Genomic DNA, 24,685 nt, shown 5'->3' with positions numbered 1-24,685 from the left:
AGCCTGAAAATCAAGGAGGAAGTTACTAAGCAGATCAAAGCCAAAGTCCTCAAAGTGCTTGAGTACCCAACCTGGTTAGCCAATATTGTACCAGTTCCAAGAAAGATGGGAAAGTCAGGGTATGTGTTAACTATCGTGACTTAAACAGAGCGAGTCCCAAGGGCGACTTCCCACTACCAAATATACACATCCTGATTGACAATTGCGCCAAGCATGAACTCCAATCTTTTGTAGATTGCTTCGCCGGTTATCACCAGATCTGGATGGATGAAGACGACGCAGAGAAAACAGCTTTTATTACACCATGGGGGGTATACTGCTACAAAATGATGCCATTTGGTCTAAAGAATGCCGGGGCTACTTACATGAGAGCCATGACAACCATCTTTCATGATATGATACACAAATAAATAGAGGTGTATGTGGACGACGTCATTATCAAATCCAAGAGGGCCACGGATCACATAGCAGACTCGAGAAAGTTCTTTGACAGGTTGAGGAGGTACAACTTAAAACTGAACCCCGCAAAGTGTGCATTCGGGGTTCCCGCAGGAAAGTTACTGGGATTCATTGTCAGCCGTCGAGGGATCGAGATGGACGCGTCCAAAGTTAAGGCTATTCAGGAGCTACCACCACCTAGAAGCAAAAAGGACGTGATGAGCTTCCTAGGATGTCTCAACTATATCAGACGTTTCATAGCGCAGTCCACAGTTATATGTGAACCCATCTTCGAGATGCTGAGGAAAGATGCCGAAACAAGTTGGACCAAGGATTGTCGAAAAGCTTTCGACAAAATCAAGGAGTACCTGTCCACACCACCGGTCTTGGTCCTGCCAGAACCAGGACAACCTTTGCTACTCTATCTATCTGTATTGGATGGAGTCTTCGGATGTGTTCTAGGACAACATGACGAGACAGGGAAAAAGGAGCAAGCCATATACTACCTAAGTAAGAAATTCACACCTTATGAAGCACAATACTCTCTGCTGGAACGCACTTGCTGTGCTTTGACCTGGACGGCCCAGAAATTGAGGCATTACTTCTATGCCTATACCACATATCTCATATCCAGGATGGACAATCTGAAGTATATATTTCAGAAAGCCATGCCAACTGGGAAGTTAGCCAAATGGCAGATACTGTTAAGTGAGTTCGATATCGTCTATGTAACTCAAAAGGCGGTCAAAGGACAAGCATAGGCAGACCATCTTGCTGAAAATCCGATGGGAGGAGAATACAAACCCTAAAAAACATATTTTCCTGATGAAGAAGTGTCATTCGTAGGAGAGGATATTACTGAAGTATACGACGGCTGAAGGATGTTCTTTGGTGGAGCTGCAAATTTCAAAGGAGTGGGAATTGGAGCGGTTTTGGTATCAGAAACAGGTCAACATTATCCGGTATCTGCTAAACTCAGATTTCCCTGCACCAACAACATGACAGAGTATGAAGCCTGCATACTAGGACTCAACATGGCAATCGACATGAATATTCAAGAGTTGCTGGTAATCGGTGATTCAGATTTGCTTGTGCACCAGGTACGAGAAGAGTGGGCCATCAAAAACTCCAAGATATTGCCATATCTGCACCATGTACAAGAATTGAGAAAGAGGTCCACGAAGATAGAGTTTCGGCATGTGCCCAGAATTCAGAATGAGTTTGCCGATGCATCGGCCACTTTGTCATCTATGATACAGCATCCGGACAAGAATTTCATTGATCCCATCCCAGTGAGAATTCATAATCAACCGGCGTACTATGCCCACGTTGAAGAAGAAACAGACGGGAAGCCTTGGTTTCACGATATCAAAGAATATTTGGCAAAAGGAGAATATCTGGAGCATGCGAACCATACTCAGAAACGCACACTTTGGAGATTGTCCAATCACTTTTTCCACAACGGAGGAAACTTGTACAGAAGAACTCTTGATTTGGGATTGCTAAGATGTGTCGACGCAAAAGAGGCTTCTAAGCTACTTGAGGAGATACATGCTGGGACCTGCGGCCCGCATATGAATGGTTTTGTCTTGGCCAAGAAGATACTTAGGGCCGGTTACTTTTGGATGACTATGGAGACAGATTGCGTCCAGTATGTCCGCAAATGCTACCAATGTCAAGTGCATGCCGATATGATAAAAGTGCCGCCTAATGAGCTCAATGCCACGAGCTCACCTTGGCCATTCGCCGCCTGGGAAATGGATGTCATCGGTCCTATCGAGCCCACTGCTTCAAACAGGCACAGGTTTATTCTAGTAGCCACTGACTACTTCACAAAATGGGTAGAGGCTGCATCCTACAAGGCTGTAACCAAGAAAGTCGTCGCAGACTTTGTCAAAGATCGTATTGCTTGCCGATTTGGAGTCCCCGAGTCCATTGTTACTAACAATGCCGCCAATCTCAACAGTGATCTGATGAAAGCCATGTGTGAAACTTTCAAAATCAAGCACAAGAATTCCACAGCCTACAGACCTCAGATGAACGAAGCCGTAGAAGCCGCCAACAAAAACATCAAGAAGATACTAAGGAAGATGGTAGAAATCCACAAGCAATGGCACGAGAAGCTACCCTTTGCTTTTTTGGGATACCGCACTACAGTTCGTTCATCAACCGGAGCAACTCCCTACATGCTGGTTTATGGTACCGAAGCTGTCATCCCAGCCGAGGTAGAGATCCCTTCTTTAAGAATCATACAGGAAGCCGAACTCAGCGATGCAGAATGGATAAGGAGCCGCTATGAGCAATTGTCTCTTATAGATGGAAAAAGGATGAACGCAGTATGTCACAGTCAACTTTATCAGAACAGAATGTCCAGAGCTTTCAACAAAAGGGTCAAGCCAAGATAGTTTGCACCAGGACAGTTGGTGCTGAAGAAAATCGTCCCACATCAAGATGAGGCCAAATGGAAATTCTCTCCCAACTGGCAAGGTCCTTATATGGTTCAAAGGGTGCTAACAAGAGGAGCGCTCATACTTGCAGAAATGGACGGAGAAGTCTGGCCAAAACCAATCAATTCAGACGCAGTCAAAAGATACTATGTTTAGACCATTTACATTTCTTCATCTGATGTAATTGAACTGCGCTTGACCTGATTCCCGTTTAAGAGGGGATACATAGGCAGCCCTGTGGGTTCGATCATATCATAATAAAATTTCCATTTCCCCCCAAGATTAGAAACTAGGGCAGAATTTTGAGGAGGACCCTCGAAATTCCGGAACAAGTCCAGCCGACTCCAGCATATGCCAGACAGTCAGAAATTGGTTAAGAAACTGGGGCAGAATTTTGAGAAGGATTCTCAAAATTCCGAAGAATGTTCAACGAGTTCTTTGCTCACACATGGCCGAAGGATCAACTACCGAACTGGGGCTGAATTTTGAGGAGGACCCTCAAAATTCTAACACAAGAAAGCTGCGATGTCTCTGAGATGTGTTATAGTCACTAGTTCATCTAAAATTATTTGATAATTTCACCATGTTTCTAAAAAAAATTACTCTATTTTTATCAACAATTTCACATTTTCGAAAACTCTATTTCCGTAACAGCCAGGTGTTACCCAGGGAAACTCAAACAAGGCATCCAGCATGAAGAAGCAAGGCCAGCGGACAAAGACACGAATCAACCTCCCCCTTACAAAACATACAATGTTCTTTGAACGCAGGCATATCGGACATAGCAATAGCATTTGCAAATATATATACACGATGCAAAATCACTATCAAACGGGCCACCAGACACTGAATGTGTCCCCAGCTAAGAAACATTCTAACCTTATTTTCTATTTGCATAGGGCTAAGCCCTGTCCCGAATCTTGCATGAGGCTAAGCCCTGCCTCCATATTTGCACGAGGCTAAGCCCTGCCTCCATATTTGCATAAGGCTAAGCACTGCCTTGTCTTTGCATGGGACTAAGCCCTGTCTCGCATCCTGCATGAGACTAAGCTCTGTCTCCATATTGCATGAGGCTAAGCCCTGCCTCCATATTTGCATAAGGCTAAGCTCTGCCTTCCATTTGCATGGGACTAAGCCCTGTCCCGAACCTTGCATGAGGGTAAGCCCTGCTTCCACATTTGCATAAGGCTAAGCACTGCCTTCCATTTGCATGGGACTAAGCCCTGCCGAATCTTGCATGAGGCTAAGCCCTGCCTCCATATTTGCATGAGGCTAAGCCCTGCCTCCATATTTGCATAAGGCTAAGCACTGCCTTCTCTTTGCATGGGACTAAGCCCTGTCCCGCATCCTGCATGAGACTAAGCTCTGTCTCCACCTTGCATGAGGCTAACCCCTGCCTCCATATTTGCATAAGGCTAAGCGCTGCCTTCTATTTGCATGGGACTAAGACCTGTCCCGAACCTTGCATGAGGCTAAGCCCTGCCTCCATATTTGCATGAGGCTAAGCCCTGCCTCCATATTTGCATAAGGCTAAGCACCGCCTTCTCTTTGCATGGGACTAAGCCCTGTCCCGAATCTTGCATGAGGCTAAGCCCTGCCTCCATATTTGCATAAGGCTAAGCACTGCCTTCTCTTTGCATGGGACTAAGCCCTGTCCCGCATCCTGCATGAGACTAAGCTCTGTCTCCACCTTGCATAAGACTAAGCACGACCTTCTCAAGGGACTAAGCATTGTCCCTCTTTGCATAAACGTTGGTCTATTACGACACTATCTATTTGCTCTTCTGTCGGGCTAAGCTCTGCCCTCCATTTCACAAGACTAAGCCTTGTCTTGTTAACATCATATTATTGCATCTCATAGGCTGAAATATCGCCAGTCTGTCCGAAGGCTTCATAGTCTAAAGGCATCATCCTCATAGCCGGAAGACACCATGCCATGGCCTGAGGATCTCTCAAATTTGCATATCATTATTCAAAGGCGTCATGGTTCGGAGGCACCATTTTCATGGCCTGAGAATCATCATTTCATGGCCTGCGAATCTCTTATCTGAACAATTCATGGCCCAGGACATCATGGTCTAAGGACGTCATCCTTAACCGTCCGAAGACAACTTTCATGGTCCGAAGGGAATCTGCATCATGTTTGAATTTTCGCACAAATACATGTTCGTAGCATCTCTTTATCTGCAGGTGACTAGTAAGCAACCGCTATCCCAGCAGGAGCGACCTCGCTCCAGTTCCTTCAACTATCTCAAACTTGACCGTTCACCATAACCACTCTTTCATCCATCTCGAAATTTCGTGTCCGTTCTTGTAATGACTTCATCGGTACATTCCGCCGATGGACCTAGAACTACACATGGCCTGATTCCTGTAAAACCAGGGATATGTAGGCAGCTCAAAGACCAGAGTTCGGCCTCTATCTTTCAAAACATCCCATTCAGCCAAAATTAGCCATCATTTCTTTACCCGAAAACTCTTTCATCCTTCCCGGGTAGAGAGGGGCAGCTGTTGATACCCAATTTTGCTCTCATATTTTTTTAATATACATATATACTTCCAAAATAGCATATTTGCATCATCACTTAGTCTACAAACCTATACAAGCATTTTCTATAATTTTCCATAATTTTTTTAGAGCTTTAAATTAATTTTTCTTATATTTAAAATTATATAAATATCTAGTAATTATCCTTTAAATTACTTTGGGATGACTTAATTACCCCAAAATTATCATTTGCATCCGTAATACATGTTTCACATATTTTTTTATCCTATTTTTTTATAATTGCATTATCATTATTAAGCTATTTAACTAATGTTGCAATAACGGCCTATATTCTACAAGTAATTACGTTTATTATATTATCTATGTCAAAGTATCATTTTTATATTTTTATAATATCGAGTTACTATTTTAAAATAGTTTCATAGCATAAATATTATTTTTACTATTTATTAGAAGTTTTAATAATTTATTTTTATTATTTTCAAGGGTTTCAAGAGCTGGCCCAAAATAAGCCAAAATTTCGGACCAAATTAAGGGCCCAAACACCCAAATCCCTAGCCCAATTCTCAGAAACCAAATCAAATAACCCATTAACCCAACCCCAATTAAATACAACCCGACCCGGACCCCTTTCAACCCTGGCCGTTGATCTTGGAGATCAACGTCCCTCATCCTTTCTTACCTTTTTTAATTCAAAGGAACCCCCCTAACCTAGTCATTTGGTTACATCCGCCGCCCTAAATTCCTCTCCTCTCCATCTCTCAGATGCTCTCCAACTCGAACCCTAATTCCACCGCCGTCACTCACCTACTGCCGTTCATGGCGGTTCTTCACTACCCCAGGCCTCTAATGGCCTCTTCTCAAGGGACCAGGGCTAGTCTGCTTACGCCTTTGGGTCTTTCTTGCATGTTTCAAGCCGTTGTGGTTCGATTTTGAGTAAGAACTTCTTATTTCGTCTTAAATCCGTGGGTTCCTGAGTCTATGTTCTCATCTCTGATTTACTTCTGAAAACCCTAAATTTTGTCTTTAATCTTCTCAGATTTGAACACATTTGAGAAGAATCAGACCTATTTCACATGTTTTTCATAAAAAATCTTCTGGTTTTTCGAGTGATTTTCCATTTTTGCTAAAGCTAGGGTTTCCTAGAAATCCTTTTCTCCAAACGATTTCTGGCTTTGAATGTTTGACCTTCTGTTCTTATGTGCTTCTTGGTCGATTTATGTTGAGTTTGCCTTAGCCCTAGTTTATTTAAGCTAAAACCCCAATTTTTGACATTTTTGCTTTGATTCTGAGTCTGACCGTGTTACTTGTGCACTGTTTCGTTTTATGCTTTGATTCTCATGATTTCTCCTTAGTCTAATTTAAACGTCTTGTGATTTTTACCCTAGTATGCCTCTATTAAGGTTTCTGACTTGATTTCTCGACTGATTCTGTGTGTTTATACTTAGCCTATTTGTGTATTTGTAGAAACATATATTATTCTCCTTTAGATCAGTACCATTTATGATTCCCGATTCACTGATTTGCTTCGTAAAAACCTAGGGGGCTGATTCTTGATTATTCCTTTATTTGTGACCTTATTTAATTTCTTACCTTATTTGATTAACTGTGATACTTACTGATTCCTCAAGATTGTTTCCTTAATTGAACCCCTGCTTATTTACCCCTAATTTCCCACTCTATACTTAAGTCTTACTCGATTTTCTTCCCTTAAATATTGTCCTGCCCTTTACCATTGGGTAATTACCTCTTAATTAAGGGAGACTATACTGATTTTGTGCATAATTGATTCCGTAGCTTCCTTAATTGCTGACTGATTGATCTCCTTTACTTTATTCTGTTTTGCTCCTAACTACTATATATACTCTCCTCTATTCTCACTTCTACGAACATCAGTTCACAATACACACATACACTCAAACTCTTCTCCTTCTTTGCTGCTTGTGCTACTTGTGCTATTGTGGGTCTAGCCGGCTGAAAGCTAAGGCTAGATAGTGAGACTATACTTTCTCTATATATTGCACTCTTTTTCCTCAACCGGTATGTCTCTAGTTATTTTTGAAACCCAAACTCTATGTGTTTCATTCCTGCATTAGTTCATTGATTATGAATTTGACCTATCCTCCTATTTACTTCTTGGTTTAAGCATGTCTAAATTCTGCCCTGTTCAATGTGCAACTAGTATGTCTACACTTCACATGTTTATCTGATGCTTGAACAGCATGTTTTATGCTTAATCCCTCAACTGTGTGATCATGTTGGTTGTGACCACGTGATTTTTGCCCTATATGAGTTACTCCCATAAATTCAAACAAATAATTTTTTTCCCAGTATTTGCAATTTTATGGATTTTCGTGGCATTTTCTGTTAATTGTTTGCATTTGTCCGTGCATGCTTATTTTTTTAATTAATGGAAAATACAAAAAAATGTGTTGCATGTGCATTTAGGAGTTAATTTTGCATTTTAAGAATTAATTAGTGCTTAAGTTATTTTATAAAAAAGGAAAATCACAAAAAAATAGTTTAATTTGCACTGTTAATTTCAACTTTTATTTTTAAGTAGTTTTTAATTTGTTTTTAATTAATTGTGTTAATTATCATTTAGGTCTAATTTGTGTTTTTGTTTAAGTTAATTAGGTTCTAGGGATCAACTTAGGAATTAATTTAATTTTGAAAAAAAAAAGAAGAAAACAAAAGGAATATAGAAAAATTGATTAAAAAGAAAAGAGAACAAAAAAAAAAAGGTAGAGAAATCAGGTTTTTGGGCTGTCTTTCCCAAGCCCAAATGTTCCCCCTTGTATCCAACCAGTCCCGCCCCAATTCCAGGCCCAATATTACACCCCAACCCGGTCAGCCCTTCCTAATATCCCAAACGGCGTAGTTTCGAGTTCCAACTCTAAAATGAATCTGAGCCCTTCAATCTAGCTCATCCAACGGCACCCACACTTTACCCAATTCCCTTATATCTGTCTGAAAACCTCAGAGACGGGTCAGCTTCCCCCACCTCCCATCTCTCTCATCTCTCTTCTATCTCTTAACCCTAGTCAGCCTTAGGTTCCGCCATTGTCACAAAGCAAAGGAGCTCCATTCTTCCCCAAAATCCGGCTCCATAACCTTCCTTCGCACTTGACCTTTAATCTCTCACCATAATTCTTCAAATCGTCACCAAACGGAGCCCAAGTCTGGATCTGAAAAGGGGAGAAGACGAAACGAATTTTCCAGTTTTGACAGAGGTTTAGAGTCAAAACTGGCCTCGCTTGTCCGTTCTTGACAAGAACGCATGATTGGGACCAATTTCGGCTCGAAATCGAGAAGTCCGAGTTCCTTCAAGATTTGTCCATTCGCGTCTGTTGATTAGGTACCCTCGTTCTTCTCCTTTTCTCCGTTCTTTTGAATCTTCACTCCATCTTCACATTCTTCTGTTCATCTTTTCCGTGCTTTGTTATTGTTAGTCTGTTGAAGCAATTCCTGTTTGCATGATTAAAGCGAGAGCATGTTAGTTTCATTTATTTAATTCTCATATTAATGTTAGGTAGTTCTTTTTCTGTTTATTTCTGATTTCAATTCGAAACTGTTTGGTTTATAACTCCTGTTGATTTGAATTTTGGGTTGGGTTTATTATGAACAACTGAATTGGGTTGGGTTCCTCTTAAAATTGAAAGCCCAAAGAAAAGGGAAGTCAGTCCGGATTGGGGCTGAATCTTGGGTCAACTTGACCCATGAGCTAAAGGTTAGCTAGCTGAAATAAAGTAAAAACAAGGGGATTGGAGGGTATTCTGGGTAATTGGCTTAGGGAATCTTGATGTAACTGCCCAAGGAAGCTTCCTAGAAGCTGGGGTGGGGGCTTATGTGAAAATCTGAATTTTACACTAAGGGTGTCTAAGCAAAAATGAGAATTCCAAAGGTTTTAAGTGCAAAAAACTGATTCCTTTAGGCTGCCCTAGAAGCTTGCCTATAAAGGCATCATTACTTGAGTTTCAAGTCAGAGATTTTAAAAAAAAGAGAAAAAAGCTGAAAAAACTGAAAAGGCTGGAATACTTTGATAACACTTATTTCCCTGCATTTTCTTTGTGAAAATTGCTCAAAAACTCTGTTTAGTGCTGAATTTCTGATCCTCTTCACTAGATAGAATTCCCTGAAAGTCTAGATTCTGCATTTGGTTGAAAAATGGCTTGATTTTTGGGACTTGAAGCTTGGTTTGAAGCTGTTTGGTTTTTTGGGTTACTGTTCTATTGGATCTGGTTGTTGATCTGCTGTTGCTGTTTTACTGAATCCTCATTTCTTCTTGTTTCCTTTTGTTTCCCAGGTATTTCATTTGAACCCTGAATGGAATTAATGTCTGTTTTAGGCTATTGTATGAAGATGTGAATTCCAGTTGAAGAGAAAGGATTTCTCTCTGTGGCTCTACTAGTTTTCTCTTCTTTAAGTTTGTTGTATTGTGTTCCCTGCCTCATCCTAGCCAATGTTTTCTTATGTGTAACTAATCATGTAATCCGTACTACACTTGTGTCTTAAGATTAAGTATGGGTTCTGTCTTGAATGTATTCAATTCAGCGATATATTAGATGTTAGGAATGTGTACTAATTGAAGATGTTAGGTATGTGTTTTAATCGAAGGCTCTAGTTCTTTAGCTTGACTGTGAGTTTGTTTGGCTTTGAGTGTGGCTATGGGTTGTATATCGATCAGTTCAAATCATTTATGTTTGGGATTGTTGAAATCTGGGCTGGGTTTAGTTTTCCATACATCATGCATTCAAATTCATTTATGCATAGCTTGAAACTTGGCCTAGTGATTTCAGGAGCCCATAACTTAGTGTTGTCCATATTCATGCATAGGCTCCTTAACGTTTAAAAGGTTGTAAACGGAACTTGAGTTTAAAATCAGATTTGAGAACTTTTGAGTTTGGTGTTAGTGTTTGCACTTGGTTTTCTTAGAAAGTTCAGGGCTCTAATGTTGTTTGGGCCTGTTTCTTGAGCCCAGTAGCTTCCTTATTGGTTGCTGGACTCTTTTCTCATAGCAGATGTCGAAGCCCCCTTTTCCTTTAAAAGGCGAAATCGGATTTACGATATCTTAGAGGACAACTCTCTTCCCTTTTGGGAATTGGGTTTTGGAGTTTGAAGAGTCGCCACCTAATGATGAAGTGCATTAGGACACTAAGAAGGGTTTGAGTTGAATAAATAGAGTTTGGGTAAGGGCTAGAAATTATCTCGAGGGGAAGGTGTTAGGCACCCCTCAAGATCCACTAGTGTGGTTCCCGGCCATGCTACAATTGTGACTTTAAAGCAAATAAGCATACAAGACAATTTCACATAAATACTGCAAGTAGGTATGCATAACGGTTACTAAACATGCTGAAATTTGAATAGGTGACTTCCTAGTTATTGGCAAGAATGTCTAAATGCAGGAAAATAGGATCAAGTAATGAATACAAATTATCAAACAAGGAAGGGAATGAGCAGAAGATTTTAGAGGAAAGGACAGTGCGAAAATTAAAGGGGGAATTTTATTGACTAAAACGAAATGCAGAATTCTGAAAATTGACAATCTAAAAATAATTAAATAAAGGAAAAGGGGTTCCTAGGTTTGTAAAAATACATGGATCATCCACGCAACACCCGGTAACCAATCGTACGCGTGGTGTTATCGCGTGATCATCATCTCTATGCCTACCCTTTCCTACCCCGTTAAGGTATTAAAGTGCGGAATAGTATCGTTACTTATTGCATGCAATTACCCGTCCCAATCCTATCAGTTCCGGAGGCATTGGAACTACTAGTCCTAAAGGGAAGGGAATTGGGGCTTTTCAGAAGCTCAAGAAAGGATAAAAAATCTAGGCGACAATCAAAACATATAGTCCAATAGGGGGAGACAAACAGCAATTAGGGCTCAGACAGGCCTCCTCACTTAAATGCAAATACATAGCATGACTTCAGATACTGGTTAGGTCTTTAATTAAACTTAACGAAGGAAGGGTGGCTGATATATCACATATTTTCAGATAAGAAGTTCGAATTAGACTTTCCTGCTGGCTGTAATTATTAAAGACTGGTGTAGTTAGTTAATTACCTAGTGGCTTGCCTAGGTGAGATCTGTAATCATGATATCTAACAATGCAGAAGGCGTATTGATTTTTAAGGAGGATTATTGATTTTAGAAAAAAAAAAAGTTCTGCAGATTTTAAAACAACTTTACCACTGATTCTAGGCTTACAAGCGAGATGGACGATTCAGATTCAGTTAGTTATTCCGATAGGCATGCTCTCTAAGCGTGATTGATTTTAAAACATTTGTAAGAGTGCAGGATTCCTATAGACATGGTATCTAGAGTGCATTTTTGTTATTTGGGCCTCCAAACCGTTTGCCTAGTGATAAATGATGTGCAGAAGTGTAGAAAATCCTATAGTCATGGTCTCTATATGCAGGCGTGAATAAACTTATATGGTCTCTATATGCAGGCGTGAATAAACTTATAGACATGATTTCTAAATGCAGATGTGAATAAACTTATAGACATGATTTCTAAATGTAGATGTGAGTAACTTATAGACATGATTTCTAAATGTATAATGAAATGACCTATAAGCAGGATATCTATATGCAGATACACAAATGAAGATGATATGATTGCAGGAATAAAACTTAAAGCATGATATCTACCCCGCATGCATAACCTGAGAGACCCTCCCAATTTTACTATACGCCCCATAGTTATTACAAAGTTATTACAACTTGAATGAATCCAGAAAAATTAGATTACATCAAAAATTAAAATTCCAACCAAGGAGAGCCTAATTCAGACTCCTAGTCTGATACATGAAATAGACCAACTTCCAAAGAGCAGATTTCCAAAGCCTTTCTCTTATCTGGGATGTGTCAAAGTTCCAAGGAGCTTCACGAACTCCAGGCAATGCTTACACCCCAAATACCATTACAGAATCATAGTGCAGTGTGGAAGGGCCAGCCCTCAAATGTCCAAGTTCAAAGGGAGCTCAAGGTCCCAGAGCAAGGCTCATAGGAGGGGGCAGAACTTAGAGTCTAGGAGTAAGTGTAAGTGCAATAGGGGGAGATTAGGGAAGGCCATGGCAGGCTGGTGGTCATGCCCAGCAATTGGGATGCAGGCACACCCCTGACCAACTTTAAATTGGGGAGTTAGGACCTAGTGAAGGTCGGGTTCAGCCCTGGACAACAATTTTGGTGCTGCCAGGTCATGAACTTTAATTCAGCATACATAGGGAATGGGGTATGGGGGTTCATAATAGAAACAGGGTGCAAAGCAAGAGCAGGCAAAGGGCATACCTAGCAATGAGACATACTGGCACACTCTCCAGCCTAACTAGAGGCTAGGGGGTCAAAACTCAGTTCATGGACAACAATTCTTATTGCCATGCCCTAAGTCCTCACTCACAAACACACAGGGGGTAATGGGATAGGGAAGAAGTGTTCACAAGAAAGAGAATAAGGCAGTAGCATATAGGCATATTAAGTTAAGTGCTAAACTTTATGGAGAAAAAGAAAATAGACATGGATACAAGGACTGTAAATAAAACACATTGGGATGAAGCTAAAAAATTAATTTAGGACATACCAGTTTCACCGAGACAAGTAAAGAGAGAGCAGTAGTCTTGTAAAAAGCCAAAGTGCAAACAAGAAGCAAGAATACTCTAAGTATGCCTTCAGAAGAGAATTGTGAAATTGTATAGTATGAAGTATGTTTTTAATCGTGTTCTCCTGTGTGTCTTGTGAAAGAGGGTTGTGTATTTATAGTGTGAAAGTCATGAGAAAATAAGGTAAAAAAATAATAGAAGCCTGATTGTCAATCAATTACATAAGACTCCCCTTAATTAAGGGATTCAGATTCAAACAATACAAACTAATTAAGGAAAGAAATTAAACAAACCTGTGTGCAAAGTAGCAAATCAGTGGCAAGTACATGGAAGTTATATAAGGACAGGGTCTTGACAGTACACGGTTTATGCAAATAAGGCAAGAGAATCATTCGACAGCCAGTAAATCACAAAGGTCTGGATTTGGTATGAGTGAACCAAGTCGCAAATATAAAGAAGGGTTTTACCTAAGTCAAATCATCTAGGGAATCAGTAAAAGATGGAAGGAAAATCAATCAAGCTATATTCAGAAGAAGGTTTACGCTAATTGCAAATTTAAAGACCAATTAGAGGGAAATTCATCATATATAAGGAGCATGTGAGTATGAAAGAAGACTGTCGTGTAAATTAGCATAAAAATCCAGTAGCAGAGTTTAGAAGAGTTCATCAAAAGTCAGAATCATATGAAACTCCGAAATTATCCTAAAAGAGTTGGGGTTTTGAAATAAGAATCCTAGTTCATGCAAATCACAAAAAGAGAGCAAGCAATTGGATCAAAACATGTATTGCGAAGCAACATGTAATCACAGTAGAAGGATTTAAAGCACACAATGGAAAATACAGATAAGAAGGAGAAACATGCTTAGAAGAACCCTAAACAAGGCTCAGTAGAAGGCTGACAAAGAACCATAAGAACTTAGCAAGTAGAAAATATAGTAGAAAAAACAAGAATGGCCGGAAAAGATATAGCAGAAAAGCATATAGGAAAACACAGTAGGACAAACATATAAGAACCTGATAAAATACAGTAGAAAAATCTACAAGACAATAGTATAGAAAACACAGTAAGGGAAGCATGCAAAAAATACGAGGACACAACAGAGGCAAACACAAAGAAGAAAAATCATAAAAAACTCTTTAACATTTTCCAGAAAACCCTAAATCGGAAAAGAAGGGTTTTGAAAGTAATTTTCAAAGGAAAATTTAGGGAAATCGTTTAAAAGTTCAAGTATAGCATAGATACACAACGGATCTAAAAAGAATCGGAGAAAACCTCGTAGGGTTAGGGTTTCAGAGGAGCCCTAGGATGAGAAAGGCTTGGAAAAGGTCTGATCTAAGTCGGATAAGGTCGGAATCAGACTCAGGAGGCTAGGATATGCCGGAGCGGAGCCGGAGATGGCCAGAAACCTTGAATCGGCGAAGGTCTGGGTGAAGGCCCTCGAGGTCTAGCCTCGAATCTTCAAGTATCAGGCACATGAGGGTAATAGGAGGTGAGTATAGGTCGTCCATGGCCTGAGAGGCCATGGATTCCGGTGCATTGGAGGTTGAAGAGGGTGGAGGCGATTAGGGTTTCAGGAACATTCGAGAGCGTTTGAGAGGGGGGAGGGTATTCAGAGGTGGCTGCCCGGTCGAAATAAGGGAGTTAGGTTAGGGTTGGGGGATTAAAAAAGGTAAGGAGTGATCGTGGCCGTTGATCAGGTTGATCAACAACCTAGATTAAAAGGGGTTTGGGTCGGGTAATATAGGCGGGTTAATGGTTGGGGTTAAGTGGGATTGGGCTGGTTCGGAATTGGGCTGGAAATTGGGTCAATTAGGGGGTTAATTTAGGCTGTAATTGGAATACCAAATGGCCGTAATTGAAATGAAATGAGGCTAGCTTTTAAATAGCCAGTTTTACCCTTTTTATTTTTTATAAATAGCAATAATGATTTTAAGATCAAATTAAAAGCACTAAACTACTTAATAATATATATAAATTAATCCAAAAATACTAGAAATAATTTCATAATTGCAAAAATGCTGTTAATCGTAAAATAGGTTAAAGTTGCAATTACATGCAATTTTAGCTTTAAAAATATCAAATAAATTCGTAAAAACATGCAAAAATTACCTTAATTACATTTTGGTGTAAATATGGGAATAAAATAGGTTAATCACAAAAAGGATAGTTTTTGGGGATAATTACTGATTTTTATAGCCAAAATGGGCAATAAATCGATTTTAAAATCTTTTAAAAATTAGGAAAAAATACCAAAATTCTTGGGCATGCTTTTATATTCATACACATGCTATTTTGAAAGTATTTTGAGTATAAAAATACATAGAAAAAAATTGGGTATCAACAACCGGAGAGATTGACGACTGAGTGAGGCTGAGAGCCTGATTATGAGTGGCAGTTATGAGATCGGGCTGCACGCCGCAGCATGTTATATCGATTTATGCTTGGATCTGGCTTATGATAGCGCTTGGGCTGTAGGAGCCCATCCGGAGTTTGTACACACCCAAGTGAGTGCGGATGATACTATTGAGGGATGGATTTTCTTGGACATGGATTTGTCCGAAGTACTTGATACCTGGAGACGGATTTCTCCACAGGGTTGGATTGCCCTTTTTCCTCGGTACTGGGTGTATAGTCAGTGTTGTATATATTCCGGGATGAATTTCCCTGGGCCGTATGGGCCATATACAGTACCGAGTGGTTGAGCATGATGAATGGAAAGTGTGAGATAGTGAGATTGAGTACTCTGAGAGTGTGAGTACATGATTCATCTCTGAGATACATGGCATTGGCATGCACACATGACATACAGGCATAGAGATGCATTTTTTCTCATACTGTACGGTATCACGTCATTCGTGACTTTTTACATACACAGATATGTGGGCATATAGAGGTATTTCACACTTGCTATCTGGAAAGAAAACGAAACATCTAATTTATTATGGAAAGGATTTCTTTGGAAAATTTACAGTTTTCAAATTATCTCATAATTTACGGCGATTTCGGTAAAGGATTTGAGTTTTCACTGATATTCTTGAAAAGTAGAACCATTTTTCGGGAAAACTATGAAAAAGCTAAGCATTTTTATCTCTGAGTTACTTTCTTATTTATATGCTCTACGTTGTTATGAACTGCTATTGGTTATTGGTGTTGTACCCGACCTATGTTCTAGCTCGTCACTGCTTTCAACCTAAGGTTAGTGTTACATCCCGCATTTTCGTATGTTGAAGTTTCGTCTTCAGTTAATTGAAGTAGACTCGGGGATGAGATTTTCTTGAGATTATAAGTATTATGCTATTTCAAACACATGATGAGTAAATTCGTGAAAGAGAGAAGGTAAGCAAATAGAAGAAAATGAATTTCGGTAAAGGTTGTCGATTTGAGATATAATACGGTCCGAGCCAAAATACCCGGTGTTTATAGACTAGTGCCACACAAGGAACTCCATGACCATGATATTAGGGTACATAAAGTGTATTAAAGTGAGTAGTATTTTAAGTAATTTGAGATAATTCTTAAATTATGTGGGTAATTGATTAATTATTGGGTAATTAATTAAAAAGTGGGATAAGATTTAACCCCTCCCCCAACGTGGCAAGCATCCCTATCAATTTAGTGACTAAGTAATATATGATGCAAGGTGTCACACTTTGAAAGAAATGTGACACCAAACATTAATTAGGTAAGGCCACCAAATGAGTAAGGATAACTTTCCTAAGTAAAAATTATCTTCAAGTCTCTTGAGAAAGAAAGATAGTAAGGTTCCTTCTAAAAATTCCAACCAAGATTCCTTACCTTCTTTCTATTGTTATTTCAGCAAAAGTAACATTGTTTCTAAGGTTATTTCTTATCTCTTAAGGAAAGATTTAACAACGATCATTTTTCAAATAGCAACGTTATTGCTTCGGGTATTTCATACGGATTGTTCCCTATTTCGATCTTGTTGTTACGTGTTTCGTCGCAATTGGCGTGTGTTAGAAGGGTTTTCTAGAGGATCGGCTTATGCATGTTAAGGCTATCCCTTCTTTCTTTTTTGGCATGATCTATACGACACGAACGAAACGAGCAAATGCACAACTTCCATAAATGAATCTATTCAAAGAAATACTAAAGATGCTTATGTTCTTGATTCTCCATGTGTCATATTTATTCTATCATCTGTTCATGGGTCTCAAAAATACGTAAGTTGGTAAAGTTTATTTCATGGTATTAATCAGAGGCATAATGGTCTTATGACGTACCGAGAGATTTTACTAACGTATCTCATATGCATTTCATGCATTTATACATGCACATTGACCCATGACCAGATGGCGTTATATACGCGTATATATATATATGTATATATATGTATATGGGATATGGGAAAGGTTATGGCATTATATAAGCACCACCACCTGATCAGCTGGTATACGTTGCTGATTTTGCTCACAGTGGCCGAGATGATATGACGGGATGCCCTCAGAGGCCTGATGATGTTATGAAACATATATATATGCATGACATGACATTCATACGCATATACATGACACTATAATTATTTCATGATTTACAGAGTTATCCAGACTTACAAGTTGAGTCATTTACTCTATATTTCTTCCATGTCTGTTATGTACTTATTTATGTGCCTTAAATACTCGGTACATTATTCGTACTGACGTCCCTTTTGCCTGGGGACGCTGCGTTCCATTTCCGTAGGTCCCGATAGACAGGTTGAGAGCCCTCCAAGTAGGCTATCAGCTCTGCGGAAGATGTTGGTGCGCTCCATTTGCTTCGGAGTTGCTTGTTTAGTTAGTATGATTTAGACGTGTATTGTTTGGTATGGCGGGACTCTTTCCTGTTCTTTATGAAAATTATGTATTTTTAGAGGCTTGTAGACAGATGTCATGTACGTAAAATATTGTATGGCCTTGTCGGCATATGTTCAGTATACGAGTGATTATTTTGGTCTTATAGGCCTGTACGTCTTATGTATAAGTTGGTATCACATGTTGTATTCTACTTATCTCACGGCAGCCTTCCAGCTCAGTTATCTATGATAGTATGACATGAAAGGATACGTTATGTTGGTACTCGATTGAGTAAGGTATGGGGTGCCCGTCGCGGCCCATCGGTTTGGGTCGTGACAGTAGGTTTGTTACTTACTCAGTACATTGGGTCGGTTGTACTGATACTACACTTCTGCACATTGCGTGCAGATGTTGGCTGCTGTTGTTGCTGTGTTGGATGGTTGCCGGATTTGAAGATGTACCTGCGTTACTGTTATAGCTGCCACTTGTTCATGGTAGCCTTAGATTTATAAAAAGAATTCTGTTTATGTACTTTTCAAACAGAAGATGTATTTACTCCATATCAACTTTGTAAATTCTATTCTCAGAAGCTCATGATTTGTACTACCAGTCCTTGGGAAAGGTTTAAGATTCACATAATTCCTTTGTTTGATTGTCTTATTACTATTATTAAAGTTGGGCAGTTATTAATTGGCTTACTTAGCAGGTTGAGTTAGGTGCCATCACGACTAGCGGATTTTGGATTGTGATAGGAGATTACTCATTCAGCTTTGTGTTCATTACCCAAAAGTTTTTTTTATTGTTACGTAAATGTCATTCAACTTTGTGTTCATTATCCCAAAAGTCACTTTCTTTCTTTTGTTACACAAAAATTATTTTACTTTGCTCTATTTATCACAATAGTTAAATTGGCCAGATTTTATAATACTTTTACTTGAAAAATCTATTATTCTCTTGGCATTATAAATTCTATCATTTAGTAATATCTTCAATATTAGTTAAAATATCATGGTATAGCCAGTTTTCACACTGGTCAATGAAAAATAGCCAGCGTTTATCAAGTCAATGAAACATAGCCACTATTTTGCTGCAACAGGGACCGCTCCAGTATAATATACGGGAGTTCTGGTGCATTTGTGTACGAACTCCAGCATATTATGCTGGACCGGTATACTTTGCTAACTCCTGTAAAATTTGCGGGAGACTGGAGCACCAGTGCTCCAAACTTCAGTATATTATACTGGACAATTATACTTGCTGGAACTCCCGTAAAATTTACGGGAGTTCAAGCATACTTATGCTGGAACTCCCGTAAAATTTGCGGGCGTATTTTTTCGGATTTTGAACAGTGTTTTCCTCAGATTTAAAGTGGCTAAATGTCGATGACTTTTGAAACTTGGTTATTTTTCAACGACCAGTGGTAAATCTGGCTATTTTTGAATTTCTCCCTCTATATTATATATACTATATACTCTCTCTGTTCCAGTTATGCGAACCTATTTTTTTTGGTCTGTTCCAAAAAGAATGACCCCTTACTAAATTTGGAAATAATTTAGCTTAAATTTTCAATTTCACTTTTAATGAGAAGCTTTTTTAACCACACAAATACGCTGGACCCCTTTTTGACTTGTTTAGGGCCAGAAATTACAAAAGTTTTTATTTTTTCTTAAACTTCTTGCCCTTTCAAACAGGTTCATATAAATTGGAACGGAGAGAGTAATATATTTTTACATCAGTATTTTACTCATAACTAAAATACAGTACAATTAATTTTCCATGGCACTCAATTTGCTTAATCATATTAAAAATGAACACATTTTAAAATATAAAGTCGATAAGAAAATTTACTTTTAATATTTATTGTAAATAATAAAAATAGATTTATTTAAAAAATGAGTTTTTATAGTAAGTAAAACTTTAAAAAAAATCAAAGATATTTGTGTTTAATATTAATTTTTTAAAAGTTTTATCTGTTAATATTATTTCTTTAAAAGTACTAATCGATGTGTCAGTGTTCTAAATGTGGATATTTTATTTATCAGAGTAATGAATATGGCTTGACTAATAAATCTGTGAGCTTTGATTTTATAATTTTCATTTCAAATATTTCATTAGGCATGGTTAAGAACGTTAACTTGAGATTTGTTTACAGTAATGTTACTGACAAATTTAATAATGCTACCTATATATCTTGAAAATTAACGTTAAGGAAGAAATAAATATAAGAATATATTATAAAAATATTAAATGAAATAATATAAAATTTATTTTAATTTTAAGTAAATAACCTAGGTAAATTTATATTATATTATATAATATAGAAGGTTTTACATAAATGGGATGATTTATAATGTCAAGGGAATAATAGACTTTTTAGGTGAAATTTTTATAAAATCCGGTCAAAGTGACTATTGTGATAACTAGAGAATAGTAAAATAATTTTTGTGCAACAAAAGAAAGGAAAATGACTTTTTTATAAGATAATGAACACAAAGTTGAAGGACTTTTACGTACAAAAAAAAAAAAGATGTTTGGATAATGAATACAAAGCTGAATGACCAACTATGAAATTTACTCGAGTAATACCTACGAAACAAATTTAAACTTTGTGACAAAACACAAAATCCTTAATTAATCAATCTCAATCCCAAACTATTTGGAGTTTGAACAAAATAACAAAGTAAATGGGAAAACAAAGAAAAAGGCAACTAATTATGACTAAGAATGTTAACGAGGATATAACTCAGTCATCGACGCCTCATTTCGTGATGAAGAAACAGATTTACTTTTGGCTAGTTCACTAGATTCTGACATTCTTGAATTGTATTCTTGAATAAGCGAAGTCTCTGCGCTAATATCAGTGTGCATATAATATGCAGGCCCTGAAGGAACTGGAAGACTCAAAGAGAGGCTACTGAGCATGAGAACTACTGCAGCCATAGTTGGTCTATCTGCCACATTTTCTTGAACGCACAATAAAGCAATGTGGATGGATCTCATTATGTCACGAGCCAGTCCCGTGCTTCCCCTCAACATGGGGTCTATCAAATTTGTAGCTGTTCCTTCGCGCCAGTTCGACCAAGCCTGTCATAGTTCAGTTCTTCAATCATACGAAATCATATGAAAAAGAAGTAGGAGGAGTAATTGATTCTTGTTTTTCTAAAACATAACATATTTTGGAATAAATTTTATTCCAAAAGGCTAATAATAATGCATGTAGCAGGTCCTAAATAGTTTGGATTTAGGATTACTTGCTTGATTAATCTAGTTACTTACATAGCTCAGAAGGTCTTCCACAGATTCTCCATTTCTGAAACAAGTGTTTCTTTGGCCACTTAAAATTTCTAAGACTAGTACTCCAAAGCTAAAAACATCTGATTTGACTGAAAATTGTCCGTGCATCGCATATTCTGGTGCCATATATCCACTGGAAAACAAAAACAAGAGTCACATGACACATTGCAACTTAGATATGATTCAGTTGTTAAAGTTTTTTTTTTGTACAAATATATATTGCACCTCACATCAGCAGACTGAGGTTAAAAGGCTAAATATACAATTCTGGGGTTTAGAAGTCCAAACAGTGGGATCAACAAAACTCAAATAAGCTGTCAAAATTGGGAACTACTTGATGTTTAAGTCAGACTACATGTAAAGGTCATTAAAGAACTTATACTATTTTCAATGAACTTAGGAAGGCACAGTACAACGTTGTGCTGCAATTTATACTGCAAATTTGATAGTTATGGTCCCCTGATGTTTGCTTTCTTTTTTCTGCCTTTCCTTAATAAGAATGTATCTCACTGCAATGTGAAGACAACTATTAGACCATTGATCTATTCTTGGCTGAGGAAACTGCATGTTTGATGAGTTAAGACGTACATATTATATTTTGCTGCCAAGAGATGATATGTAATTTCCTCTCTGAACAAGGAGAACTCATTCCCAGAACTCATTAAAGAGATTACAATGACATGCAAAATCCATACTTAAAATTCTTGTAACATTTCAAGGACAGATTTGCTTTTGTCTCGAGACAGCATTTATTCTTGCTAAATGGTTAATGAATCCTTGAGAATGATATGAAAAAGGAGTAACAGTCTATCTAATGAGAGATGTGAAACTTACTAGGTCCCAGCAATTCTGCTTGTGTTGCCTTGAGTTTCATCCAATGTAAATAGCCTTGCCATGCCAAAATCTGAGATTTTGGGATTCATTTCTGCATCTAGTAAAACATTACTAGCTTTAAGATCACGATGAATGATCCGAAGTCTAGAATCTTCATGAAGATAAAGAATTCCCCTAGCAATGCCCCCTATGATTTTTGATCGCCTTTCCCAATCCAGTTGCCTACGCTTAATTGGATCTGGCAACAAGATCAAAAATATAATTTACAAGTTCAGCTTTTATAGACTTACAATATAGAAGGATTTTAAAAATCAAGTCAAAAGATTACTATACAATTGGAATTAGTTTTCCAGAAAATAAGGCAGACAACATGTGAAATTACACAGGCAAAACATTAAGCAATACGTACCAAATAAAAACTGGTCAAGACTTGCATTAGGAACAAATTCATAGACAAGAAGTCTCTCTGTTCCATCTAGGCAAAATCCCAGCAACCTAACCAAATTCCTGTGTTGAAGCCTAGAAACCAACAAGACCTCATTTTTGAATTCTAGATCACCTTGGCCTGAGTCTGCTGACAATCTTTTCACTGCTACTTCTAGCCCATTTGAAAGCTTACCCTGAAGCAAACGAGCAAAAATTGAAAAATTATGAAGTAAACAACAACACCTCAATCCCAAGCAAGCTTGAGTCAGTTATATGAACCCTCAGTGTCCATCTTTTGCATCAATTAAGCCTAATTACCTTGTACACAGGACCAAATCCGCCTTGTCCCAACTTATTAGCATTTGAGAAGTTATCTGTTGCTGCTCTAATTGTAGAAAAATCATATTGCAAGGATTCTGCGGTGCTAATATCATCCCCGCGTATACCTTCACAAACATAAGTATACAACAAATTAGTGAAACATGGTCCTAAGAATTCAGCTTTCCTTAATCATAGTTTGTTACTCCTAGTAGTTTGCGCTTACTCTGAATTTCGTCCACCAGCTTTCTCTTTCGCATCTTCATGCAGATGACATAAATACAAACTATAAGAATAACAACTGCAACAATTGGCACGACGATGATGATGACAGTTCGTGCTGTTTTATCATCTTTCCCTGTTGGAGCTGTTCCATCATCCTTCCCTATTGGAACTGTTTTGTCATCATTCCCTACAAAAACGCTTCAAATTAGCATAATATCAGTTTTTAACACTCGTGTGAAAATAAGTTACTATCTTCTCTCTTCCAATTCGCTTGGTCTGCTTCCCTTTTCAGGTTATTTAAAAAAAGTAATTCATAGTACTAGATATCACAAATACAATATTTTCCTATAATATAGTATGCTCTTCTTCAACGCAAGTCAAAATTTGAGGTGTGATAAGGTTAAATTGTGTGACCATTTCATATGGTACACTTTCATTTACTTAATTATGTCTTTAACACACCTGTAAAACTTGAACCCACAACCTTGTCCAATTCGCTACGTAATTATGTTTCGATAGTCGTTTAAAAGTAGACAATCAACAAATTAGGATGAGGAGAAGGATCAACAATAAAAATGTAATTCACCTGTAGGTGGCAGAGCTTCGAACGGCACCTCATTAAAGAAACGGGAACTTTCATAGCGGAAATTGCACCTAACCCCTATGATTCTGCCACCCCTCTTGCCATTGCAGGGACAATTAGGCATATCTCCATAAGCGTCAGTTAAACAATCGACGCAATTCTGAGGAGATAAATCAGGAGTACACTGCGCAAGTGCATATATAGTCTGAAAATTTGGACCGGTGGCATTACCACTAGCATATTTTCGAAGAGGACCACCACCTGCAGCTTGGCCTCGCAAATCATCCAATAATTTTCTCAGCTCCTGGTTAAACTCCTCAGGTTTTGAAGCATCCCCAGAATTCCACAAGTAATATTTAGTAGAAAATGAGGTAGTGCCTAGAATGGATTGATTCGAGTACTGTAACATACATTCATCATAGCCACCAAAAGCTTCTTTCTGGTTAGGACATAACTGTACCAGCTTTTGAGAAACGTTATTGACACAACCGCGACATTCTTCCACCTTCACATCTCCTCTACATAGCACAATAGCACTGGCCGTATCAATGTTTTGGCCAATGGAAGCATTATAGAAACCATATTTATCCATATTTGAGGAAAGGGAAGAGAGGAGTTTGTTAAGATTGTTCTGGTATGTACTATTTTCAGTGTAGTTACCATTGTTACCACATGAAGAGTATCGTAAATCAGGCAGCTGCGCTAGGATGAGACCATGAAGATGTATATGCAGAAAAAGAAAGAGAAGCCATTTCTGAATGGCTATGGTCATGGCTGTTTAAGCTGCTCGATATATTAAAGCTTATATATTTTGAAGAAAATAAAACAGATAGAATGGTTGGCTACAAGTGATAAGCAGATTTTGATAGTAAATTGGGTGCTGAATATGTAAGATTAGCAACTAATTCGTTCACACGCCCTGAGTTGTAAGAGCTTGAAAGAGTAAATAGAGCAAGAGAAAACGTGTCGTGGAAGGGGGCAGCGGACTACAATTGCGTGAGCAGAAAAAATTACACCTCCATTTCATTAAATTACAAATATTTTTCTTAAATTTCATATTCAAACAACTATAAGTCACATAAAACTGGAATAGCTATTTCTAAGAACCACATTAATCAAAGGAAAAAAGGAGATTTGACTTGGTCTTTGGAATTTTCTTCTTTTTTTCAAAAGAGAGCTCGGATGAACTATATATATTTTATTTTTGGAGTTGACA

The 24,685-nt window shown here is 38.2% G+C and overlaps 1 protein-coding gene across 1 annotated transcript; it reads right to left on the bottom strand.

The window, feature by feature from the left end:
- Positions 1 to 20,340: 20,340 nt before the first annotated feature.
- LOC109215146 (putative receptor-like protein kinase At4g00960) lies at positions 20,341 to 24,460 on the bottom strand. Its single transcript, XM_019379167.1, has 7 exons — positions 23,473 to 24,460; positions 22,888 to 23,073; positions 22,662 to 22,789; positions 22,327 to 22,537; positions 21,918 to 22,155; positions 21,066 to 21,216; positions 20,341 to 20,873 (listed from the first exon to the last, which is right to left on the bottom strand). Exons 1-7 carry the CDS (start codon positions 24,239 to 24,241, stop codon positions 20,517 to 20,519), a joined length of 2,040 nt encoding a protein of 679 aa, XP_019234712.1. The 5' UTR covers positions 24,242 to 24,460; the 3' UTR covers positions 20,341 to 20,516.
- Between the last annotated feature and the right edge of the window lie 225 nt (positions 24,461 to 24,685).

This window comes from Nicotiana attenuata, unplaced genomic scaffold, assembly GCF_001879085.1.
Source record: "Nicotiana attenuata strain UT unplaced genomic scaffold, NIATTr2, whole genome shotgun sequence".
In the NCBI taxonomy this organism is placed as follows: domain Eukaryota; kingdom Viridiplantae; phylum Streptophyta; class Magnoliopsida; order Solanales; family Solanaceae; genus Nicotiana; species Nicotiana attenuata.
The sequence above is the reverse complement of the archived record's forward strand: the minus strand, read 5'-3'. Positions and strand labels throughout refer to the sequence as shown.